Source organism: Thalia democratica, chromosome 4 (genome assembly GCF_965202585.1).
Source record: "Thalia democratica chromosome 4, ktThaDemo2.hap1.1, whole genome shotgun sequence".
In the NCBI taxonomy this organism is placed as follows: domain Eukaryota; kingdom Metazoa; phylum Chordata; class Thaliacea; order Salpida; family Salpidae; genus Thalia; species Thalia democratica.
The window spans coordinates 57228836-57242367 of record NC_139168.1 but is presented as its reverse complement, the minus strand read 5'-3'; the positions used below and the strand labels follow the sequence as shown (position 1 = coordinate 57242367).

The 13532-nt window shown below is 25.6% G+C and overlaps 2 protein-coding genes across 2 annotated transcripts; both read left to right on the top strand.

Annotated features, from left to right (window-relative positions):
* The first annotated feature begins 2244 nt into the window (after positions 1-2244).
* On the top strand, positions 2245-3099 carry LOC145833461 (Fanconi anemia core complex-associated protein 24-like). The gene has a single exon (XM_082940637.1). The coding sequence runs from the start codon at positions 2245-2247 to the stop codon at positions 2866-2868; it is 624 nt and encodes a 207-aa protein (XP_082796763.1). The 3' UTR covers positions 2869-3099.
* Positions 3100-3110: 11 nt separating this feature from the next.
* Positions 3111-11955, top strand: LOC145834009 (uncharacterized). The gene is made up of 4 exons (XM_082941311.1): positions 3111-3390; positions 3680-6278; positions 8938-9082; positions 11520-11955. Exons 2-4 carry the CDS (start codon positions 3690-3692, stop codon positions 11834-11836), a joined length of 3051 nt encoding a protein of 1016 aa, XP_082797437.1. The 5' UTR covers positions 3111-3390; positions 3680-3689; the 3' UTR covers positions 11837-11955.
* Positions 11956-13532: the final 1577 nt, after the last annotated feature.

The window sequence follows — 13532 nt, the reverse complement described above, 5'->3', positions numbered from 1 at the left end:
GCTTTATGCAATTTTTTCCTGTTGAATCTAGTGTTTTACAACATAGTTTGTTTGTTAGTGCGTAATGATATTATCTGAATATCCTGTTGCATAAAACAGGAGCTATCATCTTGAGTTTGAACAACATTAACTTTCTTTGACTGGTTGCAACAAAAAAACAAAAAAATGTATCTGAATGGTTTAAAATTTCGAGTTCCTTTTTCTTTTAATGGATAGAAAAGCTTTTACACTTTGACAAGAAACATAGTGGGACTTATTTCTTATGTTGTAACATTGCTTTTTCTGACGTTGAAAAGGAGAGACTGCTGATACAGTACATGGATTAATTGTTGCATGTCTGCCTTATTGTTTGCATTCAATAAAGAAAATTGTTTAGAAAATTGATCTAGACAAGATTCTTCAGTGCTAAGAAATACTCCTCTAATGTAATTGTCATCTACACCTGCAAGCACCACACTTTTTATTGCTTCTTCTGTATGTCTTGCCATGTTCTTCTTTCCACATTAACATTCACTGACTGTTCAGATATTACAAATTTCTGCTTTGCTGCAACACAGGTTGCAAATGTTCTGAATGGTTCATTGTGCTCTTGATGCAAGCTCAGTCATACGTTCTGCTCTTTTGACCCCAATTGCATTTTTTTGATTTCTACTGACTCCATTAGTTCCAGTAGCCACATATTCTTCTGACTTAGCCATCAGCCTAGGATCATTTGGCAACATAAGATTGGTAAGTTTGTCATGCAGGCATTGAAAAAGCTGTAAGCTTGCATTTTGGCTGCTTATATTTTACCTGTTTTTGAACAGCTCCCACCTGCAAATGAAGGCAAGCGATTTTTCTTGACTGACAACTTAGTCCACTCTAGGCCAAATCAGTTGAGATGCATTTGGCATTATAACAGCATATAATGACCCAGAATTCTTCTCATGTTCCATTTTGTGCAGCTCAAGAATTCTGCAAACTAAATTACATGGTTGATCTGATGTCTGGTAGTTGCATTTTTTATGAAGAAAAACTCCTTGTGTTTAAACACTTTATTAATAATGTAAATCTGAAATTATAATTTGTACAAATATAAACCAACATACATAATATAAACAATGATATATAATAAAATGAGCTAAATATATCAGAAAACAAAGGAAGAGATAGATTTTTAGTAATTTTTGTTTGTTCACAATGATAATTTTATCCTTGTATAAGGAATCTAACATACTCTTAAATTTTACCATATCATCTTTATTTAGAAATTGTTTGTAGTATTAAAACGCTGTAGAAAGCAACTTGTAGAAAGTTATTTATACCATATGGCTTAACTCTTAATATTATCTTGTTTAAATCTAAAGATTTTTTGAAACACTAGATAATACTTTGACTAAAATACTTTAAAGAGTTGTGGCAAATTTTTTGTCGTTTAATTTAACCTAATTTAAGTATCTTTGGCTAGTTTGTAGTTACACAGGTTTTTTATTTTTGAATAAAATTTGACCATACTTTAAAGAACTCTGATAAAAAATGACGTAGTAGTTTAGATTTGTAGAGTATGCAGTCATGTATATTTATAGCTCTTTATATAATAATTAATTAAAATTTGTAGTTGTTGAATAAAAGCTTAAAGTTGATAAATACTTACTAAATAATAGTGGCCACACTTTTTTTAATCATAGCTCTTTGCAGCAAAAATCCAATATCAATCAAAAGACAAAACTTAGTAACTCCAAACTAATCTGAAGCTGCAGATATATTTTAAGCAATCTTAATTTTTGTATAAGCTCAAAAAGTTAAAAAAATTGTTGTTACTTGCTCTGCCCCTGCACTGTATCCTTAGATATTTTTTACACTTATCAGTAGTTCATGCTTTATATCTTTTAAACTTCATAGTTGCTATCTTTATCAAATAAGCTTAAGTTTTCATATAAATTAACATTTTATAAATATTAACTGAGAACCTCATTAATATGTTTAATGAGTGAAACAGTTTTATAAAAAAAATTATGAATCAATAAATTTAAAATATTTTACAACCTTAAAAAATATCAATTTCAGAAGGAAGTTTTTAACTGACATTTTAAATAAGTTAAAATTCTGCTGTGTTTTTTAGGTGTTGTTTGTGGCATGTTAATAAAAATATGAATTTAGTAATCAGTTTGAAAATTTTAAAGTCATAGAGGTTTTTTATATATTTTGTAATAGAACTACAAATGTTTTTAGTTGTTATTTAATTTTTCAAAGTTTTGGATAATAATGAGCACAGATGAAAGTACTGTTGTAGTACCAACAGGACATATTGTAGCAAACTTGAAATGGCAGAATACCGAACTGATATCACATATTAATGAAAAAGCAAAAGTAATTTTCATGAGTGATATTCAAAATATTGATTTTTTTCCTTCATCATCTGTAGCTGCAATCTATGTCTCAGAAAGTGACTTATTAGTAGATAATTCAGTTTATAAGCGAAGAATATGCAATTTTTTTAGATCTTCTACACCGCTGAATAAGATAGTTCTAGTTGAAATTAATAGTCTTACAAATCATCTGTTTAGTTGTATACAAAAGCTTGTGGTGTTAGATTATAAGCTCAAGTTAATTTGTTTCTCTAATTTAGAAGAAGTAGCATCAGCATTACAACAATTTGTTTCAATTTCTTTGATGAAAACTAATATTTTTTCAAATGCCGTTCATAACAAATGTTTTGTTGATTCAAATGTATTGAAATTTGTCAATGGTTTCAAAGGTGTAGGTAGATCAAAAGCTTTATTATTGCTGGAAAAATATAAGACTGTAAAGAATATTTTAGATGCACCATTGTCTGACCTTCAAAAAATTGTTCCTTCTCAAAGTGCAAAGTTTATAAAAGAACTGTGAAGTTAAAGATTATGGAAGGAATAACAATAAAACCTAACATAGTCTTAATAAAAGTATTTGATTACATTTAAAAATCAAGACATAATTTGGATTACATGGTTAATTTTTTTAAGCATCTTGTATTTTATTTTATAACTTAAGGTTAAAAAAAAACAAAATATTTTGTCTTCTACAAGGTTTTTAAATACTTATGATACTAAGGATAATTCAGGCTAGTTTTAAATTTTGAACTTGGCCAAATCAGTTTAATTTGATTAGTTTTTACAAAATTTAGATGTGTTTTTCCTTAAGCTCAGGCTAGTTTTACTAAAAATAGGAGAAATTTCATTTAAAGATTTTGTTTTTCTGTTTCTTATTGTTTTGGTATTTTTAGGTTTTTTGCTTGATTAACAGTAATAGTTTTATTTTTCTCATAAACTCAGGCCAACTTGGCTAATTTGGTGTAACTTATGCTAGTTTTCAGTCACTCAAGCTGGCTTTTTTTTTCTCTTAGAGTGGCAATTCTACTTATTCTATACTTTTGTTAGTTTAAGTTTTTTTATTTTTAAGTTATTAAACTTGAAAATTTATTCTAAAAGTTTTAAATTTTTATGTATTGACTATTAATATATTCACAGAACATTCATTTTCTTTATAGACAATTTACATAAAACTTGTTTATGTGCACAAAATATATCTTAATTAATTGTTTATTTTTAATCTTTCATAAAAATATTGATTTTAAAAACTAGTTAGTTGCATTATTGAAAAAAAAAATTAAGTCAGATTTTGTAAATAGTATTTAATATATGAAATTCTGTACTTTTTGCAGTAGTAACAAAATGTCAACAAAAAAAGTATTATACCATTGGTCAGTTTTGTATAATTTTGAAGGATTTGAGCTTAATGGATTTGTTCAAAAAGAAAACCAGTTTGTTTATGTGAAAACTTCATTAGTAAGTAAAAGAATTAGCAAAAGTGTTATAGAAACTCTTGACGGTATTTTGTACAAGTTACAAGGTAATTTTATTGTTAGCAAAACCAACTTGCCATCTGATTTGTACAATGCATTTGAGCAAGGACTTCCGGTAGAGTGGAAAAATATTCTAGCTAAACTAATAAAGCCAATCAATACAAATTTACCTTCGAAACAAAAAAAAAATGAAGACAGTTTTTCAAAAAAAAACTACAAAGACAATGAAAACCATGGAGAAAACAAAATGAATGGACTAAATCAAAAACTACAGATTGAAAGTGGAGAAAATTGTAAATTACCTTTAGATCTTAATTTAAATGTTGAAAACTTACCTCTAGATCCAATTCATTGGATTTCAAAAACAAACAAAAATCCACAAAAGTCTTTTTCAAAAAAAAAAAAGAAAAACAAATTGCCAAGTTTAACTTCAACTAAAGTTTTACCATTTAAACAAAGCAAGAATAATGCTAAAAAAAGAAATTATTCACTTATTTCTAAAGATAATGAATGTTTTAGTTCAGACCCTTTAATTTTAAGCAAAGGTAAAGAGACAATATCTCTTACTGAACTTAATCAAGCTAAGCACTCTTTTCAGCTAATGATGTTAAATGTCGATGCAATTATTGCTACTCCTGTAGAAATTAAAGATTTCAAAGGGTTTAACAAAACACGTTTTAAAGTTTCTATAAAACTAGATTTACTGAAAAATAAATCTTTTTTTAATAAAAACTGTATTTTACCATCCAACAGAACAAGTATAAATGAAAGTTGTTTAGAAAAAAACAAAAACATAATTAATGATTTTGTTAAATCTAAATCACATCTTCACGATGCTATGAAGTCACCTAAAATAGGTAAAACTTTTGATAAAAAAGATGATATAGTTCAAGTCAAGCGTTTAAAAACACAAATTCCTAGTGATATTGATACAAACCTTCAAACTCCAAAACATAAGCAATTAGTAGATAGTATTAATCAAAGTAAGAATAAAACGCCTGCTAATAGAGCAAAACCCAAAATTAATCCAGAAGTTCGACCAGTGCGAAGAAAACTGCTTTTAGCACCAAAATCCTCAAAATCAACTTCAGTTGATAAAAAACAATTGAAGTTAAATAGTAAAAACAAAAAAGATGAAGCTGTGCCTAGTGAATTAAACTCTACTTTATCATCAATAGCATTTTTAGAAGCTGCTAAAAGTATTCCTGATTGCAAAATTGGTTTCTGTGAATCTACACCTTTAAAACCAAAAAAAAGCAATACTAGAAAGAGTTTGTTTGAAACTAAGTTATTACAAAGAAGGGTAAATAAAGATACTAGCAAAATTGTCAAAAACGAAAATTCTGACAAATGCCCTAAAAAACCAAGTCACAATTTTAAAGATAATCAATCACAAAATAATATTACTGAAAATAAAACATGTGGAAAAAATGAAGTTAAATCTTTAAAAACAAGTAACAATACAACAAAAAGAATTAGTAGCTTAGATAATTTAATAAGTATTAAAAATCTTAGTTCTGATATTAAAAGCAAAGGAAGCAAAACCAGGATACATTACAATTCAATAAGAAATAATTTAAGTCAACAGAACAAAGTTAAAGAACAATCTTTAGTAAAAGCCCATAAAAGAAAAGGAGAAAATGATAATGAAAAAAAATTAAGTACTAGTGAAATTAATTGTTTAAGTGTTGAAATTGAAAAACCAGAATCTGGTTTCCTAAATTACAATAAAAAATCAGACAAGAGTAAGCAACTACAAGTAGAAAAAAAGAGACAAAGCAATATTCAAAATGATCTTCTAAGCAAAAAAGATGAGCCATGTGATAAAGTAAGTAAGACTGTTACACCGTTTATTGCAAGTACAATTATTACAAGAAGCAAAGCAGCTAATCAAAAAAATAATTCTAAGAATAAAACTATATCTAAACCATATAAAAATACACAGAATAAAGTTAAAGCCTCTACTAAACAAAGAAAGAAATGTCTTGATGATAATTTTAAGAAATTAAATGATGCTGGTGATTGTATCAACTCTGGAGTTTGTGTAAAATCTCAAAAAAATAATTCTAAGAATAAAACTAGACCTAAGCGATATAAAAAAATACAGAATAAAGTTAAAACCTCTACTAAACAAAAAAGGAAATGTCTTCATGATAATTTTGAGAAATTAAATGACGTTAGTGAATGGATCAACTCTGGAGTTTGTGTAAAATCTAGAAAGCTTAAAGAAAAGAATATACCTACAACTCTTTTTAATTCAAAAACTAAAAGTGATGCTAAATTACTTAAAAAGAAAATGAGTGCTCAAAATAATAGTAATCAGTTAGGTAAAACAAATAAAATGATTAGAGGTAAAAGAAATATAAAAGAAATAAAAAATAAAGTTCCTATACTAAGTGGTCAAGTTATTGATAAACTAAAAACAAAAGGTGACCAGGTACAGCAAGACATTTTTGGGGTAAGTTTACATTACATGATTATACTTAGCATTTTATAATGTAAAATTTCCTAATTATTCTAGATAAAAAGTTTTGAACTCAATATGAAATGAATAAATATTGATAAAATATAATGTGCATTTTAAACAATTTTTCCTGATGTACTTATCTCTACTGGGATGTCATTTTTTGAGTTTTCAATTTTAATACTTCAAAGTTGTTGTAATGTTTTTTTAATTTTATATCAATGTTAGCACCACTTCTAAGATAATTCCCTTATTTATAATTTTAAGTCTACTTAAACTTTAGACAAGATTTATTTATGAAAATAATGCTTAAATCAGTCCAGTACACAGTCAATTTTCTTTTTTTTATTTTATACTCAGTTTTGAATTACTACGTCATAACATATTTTAATAATGCACTATTATTTACTCAGTTGCATAAATGTGTTTTAGTTCTATTAGTTTATTGAAAATTTATTGATGATGGATTGTAAATCTGAAAACATTTTAAACTTATGTGTTGTGCAATAAAATTTGTAGATTTTTCAAAACTACGGTTAAATTTTTTCAGTTAATACTTAAACTTAAGAAGTTTTTATACTTTAAAAGTTCTTATTCAAGCTAAGTAATTTTTTCTTCAAAGTGTTGTTTAATATTTTTAACACTCCAGTCAGTTATCTAGATTATGAAAAGAGTATTATAAGTTCTAATTTTTTTCTGTTTTTACTACACTACAAACAATTAAAAAGATAATGCTCTGTTATTAAGTTTGTAACCCATAAAAAATATACTAGTGAGGATGTCAAGTAAAGTTTACATTGGAGTTTAAATCATACTTGATCAATACATTTGTTTATTGTTTACAAAGTGACAAGTAATTGCTAATAAAACCATTTTTATTCTTTAAATCCCATTAAGTTCTACATACAAGTAGTGATGTTTTCTGTAAATGTATAGTCACCTGCATAACTTCATCTTTAAGTAGCTTTCACTTTAAAAACACATTATGGATAAAATGTTATGCTTTATTTTTAATGGTAGATTAAAACTCTCCTAAATCTACTAAAAAGTGTCTAAAATTTTAAAACTCAAAATTATAATTTATTTATGTCCTGCAAATAGATACTTCAAAGTTTTCACCTTTTTACGCTCACATTCATTATTAATAATAATTATTGGAACTTTTAGAATATACTTTTTTATCAGTTAGTAATTTAATTATTGCCATTGGGGACCCAACATTTTTTTTTACAGAAATCAACATTGGCTTTTGTATAAAACATAACATAAAACAGGGTAGCTGTCAAATTTGCACAAACGTACAAAACTGCACAAGCGCACAAAATTGCACAAAGATACTTTTGCAGGAAGACACTTTTGCACAAAGGGACAAAATTGCACGAAGATAAATTTGCACAAAGACACTTTTGCACAATCAGAAAATTTTGCACGGAGACATTTTTGCACGGGTTGAATTATTTATTTTTATTTATTTTAAAACATTTTTTTTACTACCACTGTTGTTTTTTTTTAAATTAATTTATCTTTTAGTTTTTTTCTGTTTTTTTTTTATAACATTTTTTTCTGGTTTTTTTCATCCCATGCAAAATTGTAACACGTGAAAAATTGACCCTTAGTGCAAAATTGTCTTTGTGCAATTTTGTGCTCTCCTGCAAATTTGTCTTTGTGCACTTAGGCAATTTTTTCTTTATGTAATTTTGACCCGTTCCCCATAAAACAATATACAAACCATTTTTTATAGAATTTAAAATGTTGATTTATTTTTTGACATATTGCAATTAAAAGAAAATAGTTTTAATTCAAACTTGATGGACTTCAATTTTTTTGTCAATTATATCAAAAAAAAAAAATCTATTGATCTTCCTTTTAATTTTTTTTAAACTAGAGACCTAAAATTTCCAAGACACAGTCCTTTTTATAGTTTAAAAGACTTGAATGTTGGAATTTTAAATATTAAATTTTTTAGCATAATTAAAAAAAAAAAGGTTTATATATATATATATTTTTTAAAGTTAATAATGATAATAGTAGGAAAAATATATTAATAGTGTGGTACTATAAAAAATTAATGAAGACTGGTTAAAAAGTTATGGAAAAGATAGGTTTTTAATTAAACAGTTTTTTTATTGTTTTTAGTTCGCCACTCCTACAAGAAATCTATTTAGTTCACTGACTTTAATGACTTATATCTTGATAGTAACTTTAGATTTTGTTAAACGGTTAAAAATGTCCGATATCTAAGATAAAACTCTACATATTAACATCAACTTGTATAAAACAGTGTAAAACAAGGTTGGACTACCTTTATATCAATAATATGGCCACGTTTGTAAAATGTTCTCCCTTTAGTTAAATTTTGTAGTACATATAAATAACAACAAATATGCCAATTATTCATTAGTTTAAAATTAAAGTTAAAATCTGCCATTGTTCTTTGCGTCTGGTACGTGTTTAAAAAATTTTATAACATTAAAAAGTTATGTGGCAGGTTACTGTACTTTGCAAAATAAATAAGTAGTAGGTAAAATATAAAAGTATAGTAATTACATAAAGTGTACCATATTATATCTAAAATAATTTTAGCAACCCTTGAAGTTATTTTAGAAGAAAAGAAAACTGTTAAAAATAAAATCCAAAATTTTTACTTTTTCAGAAGGTTGATGGAATCGAAACACCTGGATATACTGTTTTACCTATTAACTCGACTGATTTTAATTCCATCCATTCTAGTGTGTTTACTACATCGTCTACAGCTTCTTCTGGAAAAGCTGTTTCATTGAACTTGTCATTTAACTCTGGTCAGTTTTAGTTGAATTATACTACTTAAAATGTTTTGTTTTCATTCTTTAAAATATTTTTTCTTAAACTTATATATCACACTCTATAAAATTATTTATCGTAGAAGTTCTAATTATTGACGGTTATATGTTAACCTTTATTGATGTTTTACTAAAGCAGGGTTGTCACGGGGCAGGCTAATATAGTTTTTTTTTAAGTTACAAAAAGTTAGGCTAAGTCAGTTTTTTTGGGTCCAAAATAACCAAAAGTCAGTTTTTTTAGGTCAAAATGGCTACATTTCAAAATTTGTCAGTTCTAGTATACAAAATCCCTTAATTTTCAAAGCCTTAAAATAGTAAAAAAATAACAAAAAATTCTTTATAAAGTCAGACTAAACTTGCAAAATTTTCCTAGAAACATGTTGTTTAATATAATTACTTAGTTATAGTTACTATTTCATTGCATGTGTTGTTTTATTTATTTTCCTTTGTTTTTGTAAGGTTTTTAAAGATATTTTATGTAAGATCATAGCTAATTTTTTTAATATAAATTATGATATTATTTTTTTAGAGTTTTAACGAAGTTAATAACAAATGTCTAAATTTTAATAAAATTTTTGTTTTGCAGAATTAATTATAATTTAGTTTGAGTACTTCAATTAAAAATATTTGCCAGTAGTTTATTTCACATTTGTGAGACTTAGATATTATTTGCAAAGAGGTAAGCAGTGAGAAATAGTATAACTAGTTCATTGCAAAATTTTTGTAATTATATTTTTATTATTTGTTTTTATATTCTAATAACTTATTATTACAGTTATCTTTCGCTGAAATATACATTCTGAACATAGAAGCTACTCAATAGAAAGTTTGTAGCTAAAAATTGTAACTGTAATCAAAAAAGAAACCTGACAGAAAGTTTTTGTTTCGATTCAAAAATGTTTACTGAATGAGAAGTGCGTACTAAAATGCGTTTTTGTCAAAATATGTGTACTCAAAATACGTACTTATCAAAATATGCATACTGATAATTAGTATTTAACTGGAAGAGCGTACTTAAAACGCTTACCTAAAAGGAAAGTAAAAGTCAGGCTAAATCGGTCAAAATCTTGAAAAGTCAGGCTAAGTTTACAAAATTTTGCGTCGCAACCCTGTAAAGATTTGCTACTGTACCAAGTACAAACACGATCCATAATAACAGTTTAATTTTAATTCATTGTAATAAATATTTTACACTATATGTGTAACAAAATCATAAAATATTGTTTAATAATGACTTTATTGCACTTTTTGACGTTTTTGTATTCTACTTAATTTCATATGTTTGATTTAAAATATTATGTTTACGTGCTAGTTTTGAAACTTTAAATTTATTTATGTATTTATTATAGTTGTTGTTTTCAAGCCTACTTTTTATTGTTGTTATGTGTGTTAATCACGTTTTTTAATTCCAATATAAGTTTTGGTATAATAGTTCCTTAATAATCCGATTTCAGAAATAAAGTTTTTATTTTTCTAATGATATAAAATATATCTAAAAATTGAAGTATAGTTGTATTAACGAAACAATTTAATTATAATACTGTTACAATTTAAGAAGTGTTTTTGTCATATGCATTGTTTATGTTCTTAAAGTTAGCATTTAGTGTTTAAACCAAAAAATAGTTAGCGTCCAAATTTTTTTACTAATTCATAGTTTAATCTACGAAAGCAATTCTTTGTTTTTGATGTTTAAATGTTTTATAAATATCATTTAAAGCACTTACTTACTTGTTAGGTAACAGTAAAAGCAAAAAACCTATAAATGAAACTTCAATGTCTACAGTAAAATACTCTTAAAACTTAATTGTTAATAATAGATACAATACATAATGTTAAATCTGACTGTTATAAAACTGCATAATATTTGTAACATTTAGTACAAAATAAAATAACAAATCTTAATATTTGTTACTTAAGAATACTGTTTAAATTATTATTATTATGTATTCCAGTGAACTTGTTTCGCTCGGATCTTTGTTAACAAACGCTTAAATTTATATTTTTGATCGTTTCTATTTTATCTTATGTAATTTTACGTGTTTATATTGAAGCTCTCACAATAAACTTAGTTAAAAAGCTTTAAAATTTTGTTGAAATAGTTTATGTTTAAATAGCTATACATACTTATTTTATTATTAATATTTAATAACATTGACCTTTAACAAATAAAGTTATAGTTAGTTTTAAAAGAAAATGTTAACTAACAGTATAAAAAGAACAATAATCCCTTTTACTCAAAAGAGCAAGTTTGTAATTACTTTTTTTCGTACGTAATAGTTTTATAGTTTGTATAAGTCTCTGATCTATATAGTTTAAAAAAAAACCTAATTAAAAAGTGAGTTTGTAATATATAAGTTTTTATAAAACTAATTTACCTAGAGCTAAAAATTTAGACTAAATTAAAATTACGTTTCAGAAGTGTCAACTATCTCAAGCAAAGTTAATGTAAAGTCAAGATCTGCTACAGCTAAAAAAATAGAAAAAATTGAAGCTGAGTTGGAAAGCAAAAGGCCGGCTGCCGAAAAAGAAATAAAGAGGACATTGAAAGAGAAAAGAAAACTTGCAAAAACTCGAGACCGTCTTCAATTTGAATCTAAATTTGCTGGTAGCAGAAAGAAAAAAAGAAATATTTGTAGCAGTGAAGAACTGCAATGGAAGCGTCAGGATTTTAAAATTAACCAAACGAATGATCGAAATGAAAGCTTATCTGAAGATGAGTATTTTGATTTTTAATTAATACTTTTAGTTTTATCTTTAAAAATATTTCATTGCTATTTTTTAAGATAACATAAACAGTATTTTAAAAGTTAGAAATTTCTACTAGAACTGTTTGATCATTTAAAGTGTATAAATAAACGTGCTTTGGTTCTTTTTAAAGTTTATTTGTATATATGTTTTAAATATTTCTTTTTTCTTTTCTTTAAAAATGAGTAAAGCAAAATGCATGCTTAAAAAAGATCACATGTATTTGCATTTATATGGTTGTGAGAATTTAAAACAGTTAAACTTCGTTTTTTTGTAAAAAAAAAATGACCAAATAGTAAATATTCTTGTAGTTTTGTTATATGTCGTATATGAAAAAAATTAAAGATTTATCGATCAATTATATTAAAAAAGTCAAACTTTTTATTTTACCATTCAGTGATGTAGCTAAGTTATTTTTTAAACATACAGATAAAGAAGCAAGTTCGGGCCATACAGGAATCAAATATTTTTTACAGAAATTAATGTTGACTTTTATTTGAAAGCTTAAATTGTATGCGATAAAATACTTATTTTACAGCAACAAAATTTTGTATTACTCTTTTGATATAATCCGTTTAAAGACAAGTTTCAGATACATACATACAAAGCAGAGTTTTTTCATTACCGACCTTCCCAAAGTTTAAAAAAATTTGCTAAAAGGTAATATTTTCATTTCCTTTTAAATTCAGCTCAAACTTTCAGGAAGTATCTTTTTATTAAACCAGATCAAATTGTAATGATTTAAAAAATAGTAAAATGTTGATTATTTTAATGACCAACAGTGAAAAATTAGAGTTTTTTATATAGTAAAAAAATGTTGAAAATTAAAATAAGCCCCACAGTATGGTCGTCCATTATTAAGTTAAGGTTAGACTGAAAAAGTTTAAGAATTTTTGATTAAAAACTGTTGATGAAGATATATTTTATTTAGTTAAACAAAAAAAAAAAAAATTTAATGTTATCAATATAAGCACTGGTTATACATGAAAAAATGTTAACAGAGTACTACTTAAATATTTGTTACTACATAAGACGAAACTAATAGCTTAAATATCTGTGAAAATATGTAAGAACTGACTCTATTAGACAACAACAATCTAGTTGTTCAATTACTTAAAATAATTTTAACTTCCGATATTTTAAGGTATTATTTTTACAACAATGTTTCACTCAAAATATGACATTCTCAGAAATAAAGAATATGGTAAACATATAAGAAGAGATTAGGCTTAACTATAATTGAAACTGACAATAATGTATGAAAACAACCAAAAATAAAGTTAAAACAAAAATACCTAGTAATCTAGCTGAGATTTTAAAAATATTAGGCTGTTTATCACAATGAATATTTGTAAGATTATGATGCTATTAATGAAAATTTTACTTTTAAAACTATGTAAATATACTTGAAGGCTGTTTAAATTTAATCAAAAACGTTTACAAATTACTGGTTGATTAACTTATTAAGTACAAATTTTAATAAGCAACATACTAAATTATTGGGCTTAATTAAAGTTCAAACTAGCATTAAGGTACACATGGACCAAAATAAATAATTGGTAACTTAGTGAAAGTCTTAAAACTATTAGGCTGTTTATCAAAATGAATTCAATCTAAGGTCAGAAAATTTTTTTAAAAGAAGCTTACAGAAAATGTAGGTCTTGCCCTCAGCACCAAATGCCCT

Bases quoted from the DNA above. Each gene is read 5' to 3' on its own strand.
- LOC145833461 (XM_082940637.1), top strand. From the start codon at position 2,245: ATGAGCACAGATGAAAGTACTGTTGTAGTACCAACAGGACATATTGTA.
- LOC145834009 (XM_082941311.1), top strand. From the start codon at position 3,690: ATGTCAACAAAAAAAGTATTATACCATTGGTCAGTTTTGTATAATTTT. The intron at 6,279-8,937 runs GTAAGTTTACAT...TTACTTTTTCAG, and splicing joins TACAGCAAGACATTTTTGGG to AAGGTTGATGGAATCGAAAC. The intron at 9,083-11,519 runs GTCAGTTTTAGT...ATTACGTTTCAG, and splicing joins GAACTTGTCATTTAACTCTG to AAGTGTCAACTATCTCAAGC.